Source organism: Amblyomma americanum, chromosome 1, assembly GCF_052857255.1.
Source record: "Amblyomma americanum isolate KBUSLIRL-KWMA chromosome 1, ASM5285725v1, whole genome shotgun sequence".
Lineage (NCBI taxonomy): Eukaryota > Metazoa > Arthropoda > Arachnida > Ixodida > Ixodidae > Amblyomma > Amblyomma americanum.
In genome coordinates, this window is record NC_135497.1 from 407,639,866 (window position 1) to 407,661,486 (window position 21,621).

Below are 21,621 nucleotides of genomic sequence, written 5' to 3' on the forward strand. Positions count from 1 at the left end.
TGAATGATAGGACAATCTTGATTATCGAACAATGTGTGTTTTTTTCATTATTTTTGGCCAAAAGTTGTAGTTCTGCAGTCGGTAGCTCTCCGCCTTATGATGCTTAGAGCGCCCCTGGTGGTACAGGTGGTATCGAGGAAGCTCCTTGCAAACTCGCATAGGCGGGGCGCCAGCTTTCCCTCTAGTTAATAGTAAGAAACTCTACTTGTTTCGGTTTCTCTAATCCAAGATGGCGGCCATTAAAATTGGTTGTGCCCTCTTATTGTGAACTTTTTCTTCTTGCGTGGCCATGTTTTTCTGACGAGAGTGAGAAACTCTTGGCCAACGAGAGGAAAATGGACGTTCCGTTTGACGACGCCTCTCGCATCGTGTACCTTGAGGGCTCCCGAACTAAGCGGCGGTCGAAAGAATTCTTGGAAGTTTTTAGAGGACACTGGCCTTATGGAAAAGTGATAGAGACACAATCATTCAAATCTGTGATTCAGACGGAGCAACTGCTGACAGGCCACTGTAAGGCTAATCCCACTCGTAAATTAACACCACCGCCTCCTGCATAACATCGAGCTTAGATTTTGTTAAGTTTTCTTGCATTTTCGCCTGCATCCATAAGCATAAAAACAGAAGCCGGGTTTCGCGTTTCTTTGTTTTGTTATGGTTCGCGATGAATCCGAGCGATTAAAAAAGAAAATAAAAAAGGGGGCGACTGCTCTCGTGGTAACTTCAATGATCAGCGCTGGCTGTTAGCGTTCGGTGGTTTTGCATTTGCTTTTGCGTTGCGCTGTAGCTTGTTTTGAGAATGCGTAATGTGCTACTAAGGCGGTTCTGCAACCACCCTCGGCTCGCTGCCGTTCCCTCGCCCTTGTCTCTCGCTTACGCGCCGCGCCAGAAGGATTAGCTTCCACAAGCCGTTGTGGCGCTTCATCCTTAGCACTGTTGTGAAGAAGGAAGCGCAAAAAAAAAAAACGGACGAGGTACGGAGTAGGGGACACAAAAACACGTTCATGAGCGCTCGTGAACGTGTTTTTTGTGTCCCCTGCTCCGGCCCTCGTCCTTTTTTTTGCGCTTCCTTCTTCACAACATGCATCACCAACTAGACCGGCAGCTTACTCTCCATAGCATTGGTGTTAGCGCGACGCACCTATGACGTCGACAGTCCGGGACTGTCTGCTACGCCAGCACGCAGGTATTTTTTTCTGTTTAACGGCGCCCTGTGCGTGTGGCGGTGCCCTATATTTGAGCTACTGCGCATGCGTCGCTCGACGCTCCGGCGCCTACCCTGTAGCATAAGTATTCCTTTCCCCCTCCTCCTCCTTTACCTCCTCTCCTGATTTTCTTTCTTTTAGTACGAAAACATTATTAGCCTCCTACCCGTCCAAATCGGTCTGTTTGCGTGAAGCCTCTGAGAGAGTCGCGAATGGAAACGAAAAGCACATAACTGCCCCCCCCCCCCCCCCCCCGGGTTACTGGGCAACTCATTCGCGCTTTGAGCTACATGGCGGGGGTGACAGCCCCAAAATGGATTGGTATAATGGATGAACTTGCAAACTTGAAACATATTTAATGAACGCTCTACCCAATGGGGGAGGACTCATTTTAATTTTTCACCTAGAGTAATCTTGTTTTTTGCCAAGCCGGTAGTAAAGAAAAAAAAAGTGGTGGTGGTGACAGAGAAATGTGCGCTGCATGCGCCGGCGTTAACAACGTTGTGGCAGAAACGCGGCACTTGAGCAATAGGCCGCCGGCGTTCATTGGGTTCATTAGCTGTGGCGTTGACATCTTTGTAGACTCAGTAGATTTTGAGGAAAGAAAAGGCCCATAACTGGCTCCCTGGGCCAGTGGACCCCTCGCTTTCAGGTGTACGTGGCGGTGGTGTCCACCTGCAAAAACCCATGCTTTGCACAATATTTCGGGCTCAGAAATGCTAAACCTCCAGCACGGAGCAAGACTATATAGGAGGTCAAACTCCCGTCAGCGCGAGCGAGCGCAGGCGACCAGATAAAAGTCACAATTGTATGCGCCGACGGGGTCGCACGGAGTGGCGGCGGCATGCGGCGCCTCGCAGAAGCCGCAGCGAAACAAAAAAATGCAGCGCCCGGGCAGGCGGCTCCGGCGGTGCGCGCTCAAAGCAGACGACACGGGTGTTTGCTTCAGCGGGCACGCCGTGACGTTGTGTTTCAGTAGTTTCTTTCCAGGCCGCCAGCATGTTAGTGGCGCCGCGGGCTTGTGACCTTTTCTGGTCGCCGCAGACAGCGGAGTTTCCACTCCTATATAGTCTTCCTCCGTGACCGCCAGCCAATTTTTTTTTTACTTTAGGTCGAGCCCATGCTGCCTCGACTGAAATACGTTTCATGTTGTTGTTCTTCCACCAACACCTGTTCCTCCTTCCGGGGCACGAGGACACGTGAAGGTGACGATGCGTTCAGCGTTCGATGTGAATTCGGGCGAACCTATCTATAACAGGCAGCGCTGTGTCAAAAGATAGGCATCGTTACGCGCCGGTTTGAGTACACGAAGCGGATAGATAGACTGAATGGAGATTGGCATGTCGTGCAGATCACTACCAGCGGTCTCGTTCGCAGCCATATCGACAACAGCACAACGGAGCCTGTATGCCGTAGGAGCCCGGCGACGACGCAGTAAATCGTTGTTTGTTGGGCACCCGGACCGCTCGCAAAAATTCCGCTCGTCCATCATACAGGCAACAAGCGCCGTACGCTGGGCCGCGCGCTGCTGCCGTGGACCCCTTGCCACAGTCCGTGACCGGCGAACGGTCCTTGCGAAGGCCAGCTCTCTTTCTCTCCCTCTTTTTGGGCTGCCTTGAACTTTTCGGTTCTCTTTCTTCTTCCCCTCCCTCCTTTATCCCTTCCTTTACGGCGCGGTTCGGGTGTCCACCGAGATATCTGAGACGGTTACTCTGCCATTTCCTTTCCTCAAAAACCAAACAAAACAAATAAGCAGACGGCGTTCACAGAGTTCATTGGGGTTGACAGCATTGCAAAGGCCGTTCATTTTCACGAAAGGAAAGGTGCACAACCGGCTCCGTGAGTCAGTGGAGACCTCAATAGAGAGTTTTAGTTTCACGTACGTAGAGGCTTCACGTACGTAGAGCTCTTACGGGTGACCAGTGCGCATGCGCAGAACGCAAAGGGTATGAGCGAGTCTCACGTACGTACGTGAGATTCGGATTTTTACGTTGCGGTCTTAGCGTTGCTTGCGTGCGTAGCGTTGACAAACATGGCGGCACCCTGCCCGCCGTTTCACGGCGATAACAGCTTCGTCGCTAATCCCTCGAGGCGATATGGTGTTCTAAACTGCTGTATTCGCCTTCGATCTGCCCATTCTTACCCTCGCACAAGGTTTCAAGCGACAAATAGCTTTTGTTTTTCAGACAGAAGGGCGATTTTTCAGCTGCTAAGCCTGACGAAGTAGCGTTGGTCGTCGTCATAGTAACGGTCTCGCTATGAATGGCTTCGCTTAATGACTTGTCTTGGATGATTTTGGCTACAACCAGTGTCTGTGTTTCTTAGTAGATGGCGCTAGGCGTAATGCGCGGCGTGTTTCGCGTACGTGTAACTATAAGGGTTTCAACCCACCTGCGTGCAGGCTACGTAGACTTCTCACGTTTGCGTGCGTGAAGCCTCTACGTACGTGAAACTAAAACTCTCTAATCTCGCTTTCATGTACGTGACGTTGGTGTCCAACTGCAAAAGCCTCCTTTGATTGCGTTCCGCACACTGAATAGGCAGCGCGCCCTCCCTTCAACCCTGGGAGGTAGCATGCAGTTAATGGTTGATCGCGAGAGATTGATCCCCAAATGAACGCGGCGGCCTAGCTATTGCTTCAGAGCCGCATCTCAGCCACAACGCTGTCAGCGCTAATGCATTCAGGCCACATCTCTCTCTATCTCTAACCACCGCCACATGTATCAAAGCACGAATGAGGCGTCCGCTTGTCCAGGAAGCCAGTTATGCGCCCTCCCTTTGCTCAAGGCCACCGTCGTCTAGAGCATTGTCAATGCCAACGCCAATGAACACAGTGAACGCCAACATTTTTCGCTTTGTATATCCTGGATTAGCTGAGCTAATCCAGATAATTTTTTCAGGAACGGAACGGTGTTTGTGCCCCGCCGCGGTGGCTCAGTGGTTAGGGCGCTCGACTACTGATCCGGAGTTCCCGGGTTCGAACCCGACCGCGGCGGCTGCGTTTTTATGGAGGAAAAACGCTAAGGCGCCCGTGTGCTGTGCGATGTCAGTGCACGTTAAAGATCCCCAGGTGGTCGAAATTATTCCGGAGCCCTCCACTACGGCACCTCTCTCTTCATTTCTTCTTTCACTCCCTCCTTTATCCCTTCTCTTACGGCGCGGTTCAGGTGTCCAACGATATATGAGACAGATACTGCGCCATTTCCTTTCCCCCCAAAAACCAATTATTTTTATTTCAGTAGCTGCAGCCTAGCGCGTGGCACGCGTTCCTTAGCGCTCTCTGCCCTCGCCTCGACCCTTTGGCTGTGCTTCGGTGCGGACAGCGCACGCATTTTCCAACGCTGTATGCAGATCTCCCAAAAGCTAGTTTTGAAATCCCACGCACCCGGTGAATTGCCGTGACACTATTTGCGAGTAGTAAGGTTATTCGAAGGTATAGCAAACAGTACGAACTAGCTTTTAACCATACCTGGTGCATCAATGCACGTCGGGGGCCATAGCATATAGTGTAACAGCCAGTGATACAACTGAATTTCTTATAACATTCTGCAGTGCTTTCGTAGGGTGAACATAACCCGTTTCTGAATTTGGTGGCAATGTGACGTAACTCCAATAATGAAGGAATAAAAAAAGAACCGTCTAGCACACTCTCAGGCTGCGGACAGCCGCACGAAATGCTTTGGATGAAATGGCGAGGACCGCCGCTCATTGCATATCCCGATGGAAGCTAATGGCCGGCCGCATTTGTTTACACTGAAAGCGTTTACTGATTTGTGGACACTTTGTTGTCTACTCTATGGTATAGCCCAGTTCCCGTTTTATTTACGTTTTCACCTATTTCGATAAAGCGCCTGACTCTTATCAGTTGCTTTCATTCTGCTCTATGAGTGGTGGCGCAAAAAAGTTGGTAAGATTCAGGCTGAAGCCCCGTTCTCCGCAGAGCAGTAGGAAGCGAGCCGGAGAGTAAATGGACGCCGGCTGCTTGGCTATCGTAAGGAAAAAGTTGCCGGCGAAAATATTCGCTCCGCTGTTGAGTGCGTCGATGTGGGCAGGGCTTGGCGAGGCGTTACGCGTTTTATCAGCCCCGTGTCGTTCACTAATGAATCACGGGTGCAATGCTGCTGCGCGACACTTCCGCGGTGGAGGCGGCGATCTGAAGGGGACAGTATATACCGTGCTGGGTACCTCGGCCGCTTTCGCGACAATAACGACATCGACTCTCCCCAGGCTTCCGGCAGTGCACGCGTGGCCATCGTCGAATTCAAAGAGAAAACTTTTACATCCTCCGCCCAAAACCGGCGCCAGGACGTGCGCCCTCTACCGGGCGTGCACTGCAACTTTGTGTGCGCCGCTCGGCAATAGCTCCGTCGTCGAGCTGGGAGCAATAGAGCGTGGGGCGGGCGAAGCTTTCGCCACCTTGTCGGGCCGACTGCTTCGTGCGCTGTGTTTTTACGGAGATCCGGGCGTCGGGGAAGGAAGGGGGGGGGGGGGCGCTGTTCACATGTTTCCTCGGCACGTCGTCTACGCAGGGTCTCAACCCGACGCTCTCGAGAACTCAAACCGGTCTCGAACGCAGTTCAAGACTCCGGGACGTGGAACGACTTCTAGCCGCATCTTCGTTATGCTGCGTTTGATTCGTGCGGCGCGTTCTTCTGCCGTCTCTTGAGCGCGTTCTCTCTTCCTCGCTTCGTTCCTTCGTTGTCCCCCTCCCCTATCTCCCTCCCTATCTCTCTCTCTCTCTCTCTCTCTCTATATATATATATATATACCCCACGGGGCGACACCTCCTCTCTCTATACCCAGCGGGTCACATCTGGTGGAGCGAGCAGCGGCGTCGACGGCGGCGCCATTTGTTGGAGCGCGGCTGCGGTGATGCTTTGCAGAATATTTCGGGCTCAGAAACGCTAAACCTCCAGCACGGAGCAAGACTATATAGGAGGTCAAACTCCCGTCAGCGCGAGCGAGCGCAGGCGACCAGCATTCGCCGACGGGGTCATTCGCCGACGGGGTCGCACGCAGTGGCGGCGCCAAGCGGCGCCTCGCAGAAGCCTCGGCGAAAAAAAAAAATGCAGCGCCCGGGCAGGCGGCTCCGGCGGCGCGCGATCAAAGCAGACGACACGGGTGTTTGCTTCAGCGGGCACTCCGTGACGTTGTATTTCAGTAGTTTCTTACCAGGCCGCCAACATGTTAGTGGCGCCGCGGGCTTGTGACTTTTTCTGGTCGCCGCAGACAGCGGAGTTTCCACTCCTATATAGTCTTCCTCCGTGACCGCCAGCCATTTTTTTTTTACTTTAGGTCGAGCCCATGCTGCCTCGACTGAAATACGTTTCATGTTGTTGTTCTTCCACCAACACCTGTTCCTCCGTCCGGTGCACGAGGACACGTGAAGGTGACGATGCGTTCAGCGTTCGATGTGAATTCGGGCGAACCTATCTATAACAGGCAGCGCTGTGTCAAAAGATAGGCATCGTTACGCGCCGGTTTGAGTACACGAAGCGGATAGATAGACTGAATGGAGATTGGCATGTCGTGCAGATCACTACCAGCGGTCTCGTTCGCAGCCATATCGACAACAGCACAAGGGAGCCTGTATGCCGTAGGAGCCCGGCGACGACACAGTAAATCGTTGCTTGTTGGGCACCCGGACCGTTCGCAAAAATTCCGCTCGTCCATCATACAGGTAACAAGCGCCGTACGCTGGGCCGCGCGCTGCTGCCTTGGACCACTTGCCACAGTCCGTGACCGGCGAACGGTCCTTGCGAAGGCCAGCTCTCTTTCTCTCCCTCTTTTTGGGATGCCTTAAAATTTTCAGTTCTCTTTCTTCTTTCCCTCCCTCCTTTATCCCTTCCTTTACGGCGCGGTTCGGGTGTCCACCGAGATATCTGAGACGGTTACTCTGCCATTTCCTTTCCTCAAAAACCAAACAAAACAAATGAGCCGACGGCGTTCACAGAGTTCATTGGGGTTGACAACTTTGCAAAGGCCGTTCATTTTCACGAAAGGAAAGGTGCACAACCGGCTCCGTGAGTCAGTGGAGACCTCAATCTCGCTTTCATGTACGTGGCGTTGGTGTCCAACTGCAAAAGCCTCCTTTGATTGCGTTCCGCACACTGAATAGGCAGTGCGCCCTCCCTTCAACCCTGGGAGGTAGCATGCAGTTAATGGTTGATCGCGAGAGATTGATCACCAAATGAACGCGGCGGCCTAGCTATTGCTTCAGAGCCGCATCTCAGCCACAACGCTGTCAGCGCTAATGCATTCAGGCCACATCTCTCTCTATCTCTAACCACCGCCACATGTATCAAAGCACGAATGAGGCGTCCGCATGTCCAGGAAGCCAGTTATGCGCCCTCCCTTTGCTCAAGGCCACCGTCGTCTAGAGCATTGTCAATGCCAACGCCAATGAACACAGTGAACGCCAACATTTTTCGCTTTGTATATCCTGGATTAGCTGAGCTAATCCAGATAATTTTTTCAGGAACGGAACGGTGTGTGTGCCCCGCCGCGGTGGCTCAGTGGTTAGGGCGCTCGACTACTGATCCGAAGTTCCCGGGTTCGAACCCGACCGCGGCTGCTTCGTTTTTATGGAGGAAAAACGCTAAGGCGCCCGTGTGCTGTGCGATGTCAGTGCACGTTAAAGATCCCCAGGTGGTCGAAATTATTCCGGAGCCCTCCACTACGGCACCTCTCTCTTCCTTTCTTCTTTCACTCCCTCCTTTACCCTTTCTTTACGGCGCGGTTCAGGTATCCAACGATATATGAGACAGATACTACGCCATTTCCTTTCCCCCCAAAACCAATTATTATTATTTCCCCCCCAAAACCAATTATTATTATTATTTCAGTAGGTGCGATGTCAGTGCACGTTAAAGATCTCCAGGTGGTCGAAATTATTCCGGAGCACTCCACTACGGCACATCCTTCTTCCTTTCTTCTTTCACTCCCTCCTTTACCCTTTTCCTTACGGCGCGGTTCAGGTGTCTAACGATATACGAGACAGATACTGCGCCATTTCCTTTCCCCCAAAAAACCAATCATTATTTCAGTAGCTGCAGCCTAGCGCGTGGCACGCGTTCCTGACCGCTCACCGCCCTCGCCTCGCAGCTTTGGCTGTGCTTCGGTGCGGACAGCGCACGCATTTTCCAACGTTGTATGCAGATCTCCCAAAAGCTAGTTTTAAAATCCCATGCTCCAAGGTGGATAGCCGTGACACTATGCGTAACTAGCAAAATTATTGGGAAGATATAGCGAACAGTACGAACTAGCCTTTACCATACCTGGTGCATCGATGCACGTCGCGGGCCATAGCATGTTAGTGTAACAGCCAGTGATACAACTGAATTTCTTATAACATTCTGCTGATCATTTACATAGCCCGTTTCTGAATTTGGTGGCAATGTGACGTAACTCCAATAATGAAGGAATAAAAAAAGAACCGTCTAGCACACTCTCAGGTTGCGGAAAGCCGCACGAAATGCTTTGGATGAAATGGCGAGGACCGCCGCTCACTGCATATCCTGATGGAAGCTAATGGCCGGCCGCATTTGTTTACACTGAAAGCGTTTACTGATTTGTGGACACTTTGTTGTCTACTCTATGGTATAGCCCAGTTCCCGTTTTATTTACGTTTTCACCTATTTCGATAAAGCGCCTGACTCTTATCAGTTGCTTTCATTCTGCTCTATGAGTGGTGGCGCAAAAAAGTTGGTAAGATTCAGGCTGAAGCCCCGTTCTCCGCAGAGCAGTAGGAAGCGAGCCGGAGAGTAAATGGACGCCGGCTGCTTGGCTATCGTAAGGAAAAAGTTGCCGGCGAAAATATTCGCTCCGCTGTTGAGTGCGTCGATGTGGGCAGGGCTTGGCGAGGCGTTACGCGTTTTATCAGCCCCGTGTCGTTCACTAATGAATCACGGGTGCAATGCTGCTGCGCGACACTTCCGCGGTGGAGGCGGCGATCTGAAGGGGACAGTATATACCGTGCTGGGTACCTCGGCCGCTTTCGCGACAATAACGACGTCGACTCTCCCCAGGCTTCCGGCAGTGCACGCGTGGCCATCGTCGAATTCAGAGAAAACTTTTCTTACATCCTCCGCCGAAAACCGGCGCCTGGATGTGCGCCCTCTACCGGTCGTGCACTGTAACTTTGTGTGCGCCGCTCGGCAAAAGCTCCGTCGTCGAGCTGGGAGCAATGGAACAGCAGCAGCAATACAGCAACGACCAATGTTCTTCTGTTTCTTGGTGCAGATGCTATCTTGGAGCGGACTTAGTCATGACTCGAGCGACCGGCAGCACGTTCCCTACCTGACATCAACTGAGCGCCCCGTATCGCCTCTTCGGCTGCCTGTACTGCTCAAGCCCGACTCGCTACGAATGAGCGAATGTTGCCCGACGCCACCGGAAGAAGCCATCGCCTTCAAGTGGTCTGCACCTTTGGCCGCGCAAGCCCCATCGTCACAGTCATCAAGTGTATCGCGCCAAGTTTTAATATAACCTCCTTGATCGCGCCCATTTAAGCACTGGCAATCACCGAGCGCCTTCAGTGGGCATGGAACAGCAGCAGCAATGCAGCAACGACCAATGTTCTTCTGTTTCTTGGTGCAGGTCAGTTCATGTCCTTCTTTGCACTGTAAACGCACAAGTAATGTCAACCTGCTGCTTGTGCCATGCCCAAGCGTATTCATGTGCATTGTCTGCGAATGTGTATATGTGCTGAAATTATTGCTCCTAGGTGGCGACATTGAACAGAACCCAGGGCCCCCTAAAAAAGATTCTAGCCAGTCCAATGATGACGCAGTCACTCTGTTAAAAACTTTAAACGAAAAAATTAACAAGAACCATAGCGAAATACTCTCCCAGCTCAATGAAGTTCGGCAAACACAAACAAAGCTTGAGCGTCAGATGGCCAGAATGAACGATAGGCTTGTTGCCGTCGAAGAAAAAGTAGCTGCCTCGCAAGCCTCCAGCGCCTTTGACATTACCCAGGAAGTGTCTGAGGCTGTACAGAATGAAGCAGAGGCGTTTCATAAACGACTCGACGACCTCGAAGGCAGGTCACGATGCCATAATCTATTTTTTCACGGCCTCCCTGACACGCAAAACGAAACATGGGATGAATCTGAAAAGCTCGTGCGTGAAAAGCTTCTTTCTGAAATGGACCTTGAGCTACCCAGCGAGGCCATAGCACGCGCGCATCGGCTGGGTAAATTTTCGAATGACAAATGCCGTCCTGTCATAGTCAAGTTTACGAATTTTAAGATCCGAGAAGCCGTGTTTACTGACCGAAGCAAAATGAAAAATGCTGGGATAAAGGTTACGGAAGATTTCTGCTTATCAACTCGCAACGCACGTAAACTTTTTGACTTTGGACAAGCAAGTGTAGAGAATTGCGCTATTCGTCAGAACAAATTGTTCATAAAGAATAAGTGTTACATCTACATTTCGGCATCAGATAGCATCTGTGAATATCATCAATAACCAAGCATCCCCACGCAGCCCTGATAGTAGTGCCTTGCCTGCCGATCTTTCTACCGCGTAGCTACCTGCTCGTGGTCATGAGCTTCCAAATGACATATGTGTTTTGTTCTCTAATATTCGTAGTGTTGTTAACAAGCGTGATGATCTGTGTACTATCATCGACACGTGCGATGCAGACATTCTGGTCCTCACCGAAACCTGGCTGAATTCAAAGATTTCTAATGAAATACTAAACTGCGAAAAGGATTTCATTACTTATCGATGTGACCGTGGAGACAGAATAGGAGGCGGTGTTCTGATAGCGGTCGCTGATCATCTGCATTCTTCACACGTGTCACTTGTTTCTTCACTAGAAATTGTATGCGCCTCTTTACGCATTAATCATCGAGACGTAATCTTCTGCGCATGCTATCGCCCTCCAAATGCTCCATCGTCTTTCTGTAGTGAACTTCATGATGTGCTCAATCGCATTTTAGTTAGGTTTCCTTCTTCGCCAATCTTTTTACTTGGCGATTTCAACATGCCAAAAATAATTTGGTCTGGCGCGTTCCCTTCCACTCTGGATTCGTCACCTGACTCGATTGGCTTCATAAATCTGTGCACTGACTTCAATTTTTCTCAGCTCATTACCCAGCCAACCCGTATCACCACTACTAGCGCTAACATTCTTGATCTTGTTCTAACTACGCTTCGTGAGCTAGTTCATTCATTGGCATTTCTACCAGGCCTCAGTGACCACTCCTTCATCCAGTTTGACCTTAAAGATACTAGCACACGTGTGCGACCGAATCCCAAATATATCAGAGTTTATACAATGGCAAATTTTCCGTCGATTAACGCTAAACTCGAAATCTTCTTAGGAGAGTGCATGCCAAACTTTTATAACCGTACTGTGGAAATGAACTGGCGCCTTTTTAAAGAAAAAGTTCATTTTCTCGTCCAAAAACACATACCTTTACGCGTCATATCAGGCAAGCAACGTTCCCCGTGGTTCACTGCCGCATTAAAACGCCTTTTAAGTAAAAAAAAACGAGTTTATCGTAGAGCGAAAACCACCGGTTGCCCTGATCACTGGGATGTGTATCGTGCCATAACATCTGAGTATCGAAAAGCCTTAAGAAGCGCCAAGCAGGCTTTCTTCCAGAGTACGCTTCCGTTTTTGTTGATTGATAATGCCAAAAAATTTTGGAACATCATTTCTGGTCCCAAGCATAAAGCAATAGCTCTGAACGATAGAAGCGGCGCAGCCATTCCTTCATCAGAATGCCCTCAAGTGCTAAACGACGCCTTCTCAAATACTTTTTTACAGCAATCATCTGTTTCTCTGCCCTCTTTTCAGCCTGTGCAGAATCCATTAATGGACCCGATTGTGTTTGACAGTCTTGGTATAGAAAGTCTAATTAATAATCTCAAAATTTCTTCGTCTTCGGGAATCGACGACATAAATTCTAAATTTTTAAAGAATACAAGTGTTTATTCTTCCATTTACTTGTGTGCACTGTTTTCGCAATCTTTGAATTCAGGAAAGCTACCCGGGGACTGTAAGGTGGTACCAATATTCAAGTCTGGTGATGCTCATTGTGCTCTTAATTACAGACCCATATCATTAACGAGTGTCCCGTGTAAACTGTTTGAACATGTCATTTATTCTAATCTGGTTAAATCGGATCATCTGCATTTTGCCTTCTGACGAAATAAATGTTTTGCAATCCAATCCTAGGCTGGATATATATTCATTTTATGAATATAGCAATCTGTTATGTGGTGGTGGTCAGGTGCAAAAGTGCATATGGCATGTGAATGTAGTGCACATTATGGCAGCTAGATACATTAAAGGCAATCTATGGCGCTTCCATTATTTAAAATGTATGCGACTTAAGCATTCAATGAATTAAGAAAAATTTAGGATGACAACCACAAATGAAAAAGAAATGATCTAAGCTTCATATCTTCTTCATTTTTGGTGTAAAATCTGTCTTTTGCTATAATTATCACATAGTTTTGTGATAATTGCCTTGGTAACCATTTGTAACCACTGCTGAAAACTTAACAAATTTTCCTGTTCTCGAGTTGCTAAAGCAGTCATTCAGTCTTTTTTACTTTATTCTTCAGCTGCCTTTCAGCATGTCAGGGAAAACATCGAGGACCTCAATGGACGTGTGGGTGTTCGGGACACTGACCTCATTTTTCTCAAAGGTCTCATGGAATCGCCTGTCATGAGCTGCTTAGTGCAGGTATGGCACTTTCATAAATTTTTGTCACATCTTGTCGTTTATCATCATAAGGGCATTCAACATTTTATTACTACTTTCGAGTTTTTGTTTAACTTGGAATAGTGATCAGCGAAATTCGAGGAAGTTGAAAAAAGCTAGGTTCTGCAACTTCATAGGCTGGCATTTTGCATGTTAATAGCAACGTCCCTTGCAGCTGGGCATCTATGCATGTTGTACAAGGCATTGGAGTCACTGCCCTCTCTCTGTCAGAAAGCTAAAAGAGTGTAATTGGCATGGCATTTATTATCATGGTCATATTGTCTACATCATCGCTGTGGTTGTTATTAGTGAGCAATTTAGGTACATTGTGCTAATTCATTTATTTTTACTGATCTTTGCTAAGTCCAGTTAGTTGCATAGAATGGAGGCATTCTGAATGCATTTCAGCATTGTAATAAGGTTTTTGATGAGGCACAAATTACATTGTTTTCATCCTGTGCTTGCTAGCTCAACGTGCTGTCATCATTGTACTCAAGCAGGAAAGTTGCTTGGACCAGTTTTTTAAGATCCATAATATCAAGTGTTTGCAGCACAAAAGTATGAAGGCAAAAGACGTGTGTGTTCCTCTTGCTTTTTTCTTTCATTTTATGCTGTGAAGACTTTATATTGCGCACTTGAGTATTTTTTTATGTAGTGCTGTGCTAATCATGTGTTACTGTTCTGGAGTTGTGCAGAAGAATAAGACATCAGTGAACAGCAGGTAGAAAAATATTTTGCATTCATTTTCTTTTCTGCTATTTTTTACCCTTTTGCTGATATGTTGCCTTCTGTGTTTGAGATGAGGTTGAAGTTACTTGTTGAAATCATTTACATGATGTTACATTCATAGATATGGAGAGTCTTTCACCAGACAGTAGTCATGAGAAAATTAATTTTAGAGTGGGGCCAGTGCCTCAGAAATAGCATCAATGTAATTTCTGAGGCACTGTTAAGAGTTTCTGATTCGGAAAAGGTCTAGAAATGTCAGAAACACATTGGCGTACTGGTATTCGCAGTTTGGCGTAAGAGCCAGTACCATGGTATATTTATTTTTGCATAGTTTTTCAGTGTAATGAGAACTGGTCGACTTTTAATATTAAAAAGTTTATGGAGGAGGTCGATGTCAACAAAATGTGCACTGATCAATGTGATACCTTGTATGCTGACTGAGGATATGTGTAGCATTTGAAGTGCTAATGGTATTCAGGTGAGTGGTTAGCCAAAATGAGTTGAGGAGGTAACCCCAGCGTGTTATTTAAAATGAAAGTTCCAGCTGTAACCTTACATGAAGAAGTTCCTGGTGTATCACGGTACAAAAACAAAGCACAATTACTTGGCATCGTTTTGATCTTTAGCATCAATATTTGGTTATTAGGTGTTACGGTGACATCCATTATGAGCCGTAAATAAAGTTGGTCGGTTCTGTTGCTGTGAAATACATGTAAAGTTGATAAATTCAGTTAAATTTTCTTTCTTTGTCTACCAGGTCCAAGATCATCTTGAAGAGAAAACTACCACTTTCAAGCCTGTCTCCACAAACAATGTAGAACTTTTGAGGGATGTCTGCCAGGCTTGCCGTAGAGTCAGTGGTCGTGACGCCCAAGAGCTCGCCAACATTCTTAGTGGTCCTCACTTCTCAGTATGGCTCTTTCTTGAAATTATTCTTTAGTGTCTGGCCTTATTGACAACAGTGAAAAATATATATTGCATGTCTTACCCCTGGTGTAGTTTCACACTCTTTTGTCAAGCCTAGTGGGCTGTGTGTTTGAGGTTGGTGTTGCCTCTGTGGCCTGGCATTGCATTTGGATAGCTGTTGTGAAACTGCACATGGGCGTTTCTTAACTTTTGTTGCAATAGTGTAAATAGACCAACTGAATTGATTCATGGCAGTTGTTCATGGCCAAGGTAAGCAAGAAGTGAATCTTTGTTTCTTTTGATAAGCAGGTTTTCTAATGAAGCTTAAAAAGATTTTTGAAAGGGTCTTGTTTTTTTTTTCTTCTATAAAAATTAAGTGTAAAACTGGCTTTAAAGGCTGGTGCTAGCACAAAGTCACAGACTACAACGGCAGTCAATAGACTTTTCACCTGCACCCGCAAGCTTAACCAGAAACGTGAGCCACCAGTAATGTGGCCGAGCGCAGTGTTCTAAATGAGGCCAGTGTTGGGGAAAAACTTGCGAAAGTTCCGCCATTTCTTCCACGCTTGTATGCTACATGTAGTGTTGTGCCTGCTTTTGAGTGTGAGCTCTGCCACTTTTGCAGCGATGCTGAATATGTGTGAGAAGTCTTCCTTGCGGAAATTTTTTATATTTGCTTTTTTTTTATTTGAAAAATGGAGAACCTTAGAGAATATTGGAACAATGCAGTCTCCATGACTGCTTAGCCCTTCATATTTGATAAACTGCACTTTGTTACCTTTGGAGTGCACAGGAACTAATTTGGGGCTCTTACTTGTCTGTCCAATATGAAAAATGTTTGGTATGTTCAGTTATTGCTAGGGGCTATAATTGAATCTGCTGTATCACCATGAATAGTTATAACCTGTTGGTTGGGCACCCTTGTATTTATTATGAATTTTAATTCATTAGACGGTCACTTCGGGTGCATCTTGGGGTGTTTGGCATTGTTTTTTGAGTATGCCCATGAGTGATAAAAATGTATTGCCTCCTCAGCTTCAAACTTCAGTAGTGACCCAGTTGGTGTTATCTGTTGACGTTCTTTGTTTATTACTCATTTTTGTCATTCAGTAATGCCCTAAGTGATTAATATAACAGATTTGTCACTTCAGGGATAAAATTTTGTTCAAAGCAGAGAAGGGGGTTTTTACCTTTGCTTATAGGTTCACATAATAAATCTACCTGCAAGGTTTCTTTTGTTTCACATCTTTTAAATAACAGAGTGTTGACAATTCTCTGCAATAAGTGTTGCATTAGCCGTAGAATTTGTAAAAAAAGCTACTGGAAAATCGTGCCATATGTGTCTTCAAGGTTTATTGAGATCAAAATTGTAAAACACTTTACCTTGCTTATAAATTTACCATTCTTAATATATGCACCAAGAAAAACAGTGAAAGCTAGAGGGATAAAAATTACTACCAAATGAGCATTTGGAGTTAGACTGCAGTGAGTTCTTGTATTTTGTTTTTGATGGTTCTCCTTTTGTTCATGGTAGGCCTTGCTCAACGCCCATGATGCTGTAGCTACAAAGAGCTATGAACCTGCTAAACCACTAGCACTTGAGAAGGAGGCACCAGCAATGGCACCTGAGACCCTGAATGACACTATCAGGATGGTGGGAATCAGAAAGAATGATGATGAACCCTTGGTGAGTGGCTGTTTCATTTCCAGCTTGCTGCTTTTGTGATTCTGCACACATGTGGTATAGAGGTGCTTTTGCTTAATGTTTTCAGGGGATAACGGTACGAGTTGAGGATGACAATTTGATGATAGCTCGCATCCTTGCTGGTGGAATCATTGATAGGCAAGGTGAGTTTGAGTGCAAGCTTTCTTTTTCACTAGATGCTAGGATTTGAAGTAGATTTCTTGACTGACTGATTGTGATGCTTATGGCAGTATCAGACTTCCCGACCTTCCTTGTGCAATATGGTTTCATGTGATTTGAGGATTCTTTTCTACTTGTTACTAGCTCTAATCTTTTCCTTTTGTGGAACAATAATGAATACCAGAATGGTAGTATTTGCTGTCTGTTAGTCCCTAAAGAACTAAAGTAATATCATAGCTACTTTTCTGATTTGGATATGTGTTTTATGCCTTTTAGTGGTATTCATGATAATGTATTTTGCCTTTTTAAGTTCTTGTGACTTTTTTTTTTTCAAGGGGTTACTTATGTTGAAATAATAAATAAATTGGTTTTTGAGGAAAGGAAAGGTATAGGAATGGTCTCATGTCTTACTGGACATCTGAACCCTGCTGTGAGGAAAGAGATGAACAAGCTTACCAAAAAAATTTGCCGTCACTGCATTTTCTGTTTTCAATTTCAATATAGGTTGAGGTGTGAAGGTCAAAGCATGCTTAACTGTAAAGTGTGGTAAAGGCATGCTAAGTATAAACCTCATGTCATGACATACACTGAATGTTCAACAGAGGAAGGCATGTCTGTACTAGTTATTTCATTTAGAACATTCAGTTTGTGTTTCCTCATGGTTACTTTTAAAAGGAACTTTCAGAACATGCACATTTTGTTGTGTTAAAGGGAATGCAACTTAGTATTGTGGACACCTTGCTTATATTTCAGGGTTGTTACATGTTGGTGATACAATCTTGGAGGTCAATGGAGTGCCAGTTCACACGCCTGAGCAGCTGCAGCTGCAACTGAAAAAGGCCCAAGGCAGTGTTGCATTCAAAATCCTCCCCTCATATCACGACAACCTGCCAACATTTCAGGTATGTGTCTGTGACATCAACTGACATATTACAAATGTGAGGCTTTTTTTTTTTGTGTGTGTGCTTGAATGGTACTTTATTTTGCAGTGTTTTGTGAAAGCACTGTACACATATGAGCCATCTAAAGATACCCTTCTACCATGTAAAGAAATTGGGTTGCCATTCAAGCAGGGTGACATCCTGCAAGTGCTCAATCAGGAGGATCCAAACTGGTGGCAGGTAGGTACAAAATTATAGTCTGAAGTATTCATGCACCTCTCTTTCAGCACATCTACTGGTCACAAGTGAGCCAGCAATCAATTTTTTTGCTTGGTTTAATCTTCCTTTTTTTTTTATTGCATAATCAATGATGAATCAGGCAAAATAAAAAACGCTGCTTCCTGGCAAACAGTTTTTTTACCCTTTGCTATACATGCAGGGCTGTAATCTGCCCACAAGAGTGCTGAAACTGCTGCTGCTTTGATTGCCTCCAGAGTTTTTTGAGCATTTATGCTTCACAATGCAACGACTCTGCTAGACACCAGCATGCCAGTGATGCATGTCTCATCAGATGGCAGGCATCAGGTGGTGATACGTACGAGCTCATTTAAATCTGCAGTTTCTTTTATTCTTGCTAGATTGTTGTAGTTTGCTAAAATTCCACATAATATTTCAGAAAAGCAGCAGCACTACAGAAGTGAGTGCTTTATAGGGAACGTGCTGAAGTGAGCATTTTGGTTTATTCACAACACTCACAACTCATATGTGCACAACAGTTTTTTTTTGGCCACAATGACTCTAGAATAGGTGACATGTCTGAACTACTGAGGCTAAGCTTTCACTTTTTTTTTTGTCTCTGCAGTGCATCATGAATCAGTTCATTAGCTGGGCTCTAAAGTCTTAATAAACAAAGTGCACATGTCAAAGATCAGGCAGACTGGCATGAGGTTTCGTGGTGCCAGCTTAAGCGGATCTTAATTGCATTTGAATTGATAAGTGTCATCAGGTTGAATCTACTACTTTATTAAAGTATCTCTGTTAAAACAATTATGCTATCAGCTTGTTGGCTTAGATTTGAATTGTATTTTCATTATTTTTGTAGTTGTTTTTATTGTGACTAATTTTAATATATTTGTTTGATTACAAAGCCTGAAGGTTTTCATGTGTCATTCTTTGCTTACACAGGCAAGAAGAGTATCTGCTTCAGGTCCGGCAGGCCTTATCCCATCTCAGGAACTTGAGGAACGAAGACGAGCTTTTGTGCGGCCAGAGTATGACTATGCAACAAAGACAAGTATGCATTAATTGCTGCTTTTCATGAGACAGATATGTCACAGGTGTTGAGGACTGCAATGAAAGTATTTTTGCATTTTAATTTCACATGTGCATAGTACCTGTTTTAAGTAGTATTGTCAAATTGTTGCTCGCACGAGCCTGTTCGCAGTCAAGATTTTGCATTTAGATTTAAATTCATTTTGCTGGACTGCATACTGTTGTCATGCAGTACTTTATTTTGACATGAGCAGGCTTTAACCATTATAGGCAGGTACTAGTGTGTTTTGCATAACTGCAATGTTTCCCAGTTTCCCTCCTGTAATGTAAGGATTTTTGTGATTTTAAATAGGTGTAGAATTAACACTCAAGTTCCCCAAACTAGAGGGGAATCCATTATTGTTGTGTAGCTAAAGCTGCATGACAATGAAAGCTTCATTGCTAGGTTTCAGCCAGCTGCCAGTGTTTTACAATGGTGTGTCACCACTGCACTTCAGTGGTTTGGAGCTCTGCCGTTTCTGGTTGACAGCTATTGGATCTCAAGTGTGCAGACCACCTTACAACTAGTTCGAGCTTGGCTGACAGGTGCTCTGAGCAAGCATGATGGCAAAGTTTGTTTCACGCTTTTTCTTTATAAAAGGAGTGTGCAGTGTTAAACTTGCCTCAACTGTGGCCACATTGGTTTGGTTTTTATATCATTTTATGTTTGCATTTACCTTTCTGTTGGGTCAAGCATCGCAAACAAATGGTGAAATGAAAATATTTGTCTAAATGTGCTTGAAGCAATACATGGCGAAACTTTGTAGTATTTTATTGTTTTGGAAAGCTAAGGATACTGCATTGCACAGTTTATTTGTGGTACAAATGTTTTGTTCACTACAATCTAAGCACCTGAAGGTTGTAAATTCAATGGGGATGTATGCACAGATTTGAAGGATGTTTTAAAATGTTAAATTTAATTGCTATAACATGGGCAGTGCTTTAGTCAGAGGCAAAACTCGGCATTGCGCGTCCCTCATAGCCTGAGTCGCTTTGGGACGTTAAATCCCCATAAACCAAACCAAAGCTCGGCATTGCAGTATTATGTAGTTAAAAACATGTGCTTGCAGCATGAGCAGTCATTGACGCCATTCCTCTTTAGATTGATTCATGTTGTTGCTTGAGCTGCTGCTCTCAGTGACCGCTGTTTCATCACAGTGGTTTGTGATTCATTGTCCTAAATGCCATCGTGGAAGGGGTGCTCATACTTGAGCACTAGCAACTTTATGGTTGCTATGGAAAACGTTGAGAAAATTTGGACAGACTCTATAGTGAGAGTTAGAGAACAAAAGTTTTTTCTTGGGGGGGGGTACCAGATGCCATATGATGTTTGTACTGAATTTAAACAGCAGTGTTTATGTGTGGTACTGAGGGCCCGTCCATTTATGCAATGAACAAGACTTGTGTCGGCATCTGCATATATCATTGGTGAGGTTTTGGGCAGTTTTATAATATTTGTTTTGTATTTTTGCTTTTTTGTTCTCACTTGTGACTTGTGCGGGGATGAGGTAGAGAAATGTAGTAAACATAAAAAGTTAAAAAAGATACTAATAAATTCAAGATACATTTGCAGGGAATATTTTGACAGTGATGAGTTATACCATTTGTAAAAACATGAATGTTGTATGAAATAGGTTGCAGTTAACTTTCCTTGCTCCTAGTTATGCTTTTCTTTTGCAAGTTTCCTACTTTCATTTCAGCATGAAATTGCTAATTTCCTGTAGACAGAACTTATTCTGGTAGATAATTTCTGGTGGAGTACATTCTCATCATATACTTACAGCTGTTAATATTGAAATTATAGAATTCTAGTGTATCGTACCACTATTAAATGTTTGCATTATTTACTTTGGTTTCAGTGTGTTGGCTTGCTGTGTATGATGTTTGTGTGGGATATGAGGAAAAGGAGGTGCTGCTCCTTGGCGATCTAAATATGAAATTTGGAACATCCTAAGGAGCTGCTGCAGATATTTTTGTCATTTTTTTATTTTTACAGTGTACAAATGTTATGAACATCAAAGCAGTGAAAAACTAAAAATGTATGAGTTTTGTGCAGCAAACAGCTCAATTTTGATGTTGGTCATTACAAATCAAACTTTTGGGGCATGATACTGTAAGCGTATGCCTTGCGGTTTCTTGTTAATGTACACTGTGTCTTTGAAAGCACTCTACCACAGGCTTTGATTAGTTTTGTTTTCAGTGCATTTTATACACACTCATGTCACCAGTAGACTTGCAGTATTATTTAAGCTTATTTCTTGTCTCTATGTGATAGTGCAACATATTTTGGGCCATTTCCTACAGAAGTGTTGGTTTATAACATGTTAGTTGTGTGACCAGTAGTAGTCTGTGAAGTAAAGCTTGCTTAATTTTATCGTTGTTCTAATGCAAAAATAGTTTCTGTAGCCAGGTAGTAAATGTGTGCTTGACATAATATTATCTGTATCCATCTCTTTCCAGAAATGTGTGGTACAAAGGTTACTAAAAAGAAGAGAAAAACAATGTATGAGAGCAAGGCATCAGCAGGTATGCTTGCATTTCTGCTTGTGTTTGTTTTTAATTTATACTCACAGGCACGAGAGTTGAGTTAGATGTGCACAGCAGAACCTTAATATGATTCAGTCACACCGCCCCTCGAAAAGGCCACCAAAATGGCGATTTAGAGTCAAGATTTTTGTTTTTTGGCAATGCAGGTATTTTTTTGTGGTTGAAAGCAACACCTTTTGGCTTACAGGATGTAAATGGCCCTATGTGTATAAATGCATGGGAGAATAATTTGGGTGTGTTCTTTTTGCTTTTTTTTTGCCGGTACAAATATAACGATAATCGGTTATAACGATCAGATTTTCTAGTTTTGTCAGTATTGTTTACTCACGTACTCATCATAACAGTCGGCTCAGCTGGCTGATGTGCTGGAACCATTATAGTGAAAGTGCCACATTCCTATTGCTCATATATATATGCTTTGAGATACTGCGCAACAAGAATGCACTGTGAATTTCTGG

General features: G+C 45.1%; 1 protein-coding gene across 1 annotated transcript in view; it reads left to right on the forward strand.

The window, feature by feature from the left end:
* The first annotated feature begins 9,553 nt into the window (after positions 1 to 9,553).
* The window catches only part of LOC144115774 (protein PALS2-like), a 33,453-nt gene continuing 21,385 nt past the window's right edge, over positions 9,554 to 21,621 (forward strand). Inside the window, exons 1-9 of the mRNA XM_077650276.1 lie at positions 9,554 to 9,800; positions 12,786 to 12,907; positions 14,412 to 14,564; positions 16,095 to 16,247; positions 16,333 to 16,408; positions 17,178 to 17,326; positions 17,414 to 17,545; positions 18,491 to 18,599; positions 21,077 to 21,142. Coding sequence (XP_077506402.1) covers positions 12,875 to 12,907; positions 14,412 to 14,564; positions 16,095 to 16,247; positions 16,333 to 16,408; positions 17,178 to 17,326; positions 17,414 to 17,545; positions 18,491 to 18,599; positions 21,077 to 21,142 — 871 coding nt within the window. The 5' untranslated portion in view covers positions 9,554 to 9,800; positions 12,786 to 12,874. The remainder of the gene's footprint in view (positions 9,801 to 12,785; positions 12,908 to 14,411; positions 14,565 to 16,094; positions 16,248 to 16,332; positions 16,409 to 17,177; positions 17,327 to 17,413; positions 17,546 to 18,490; positions 18,600 to 21,076; positions 21,143 to 21,621) is intronic.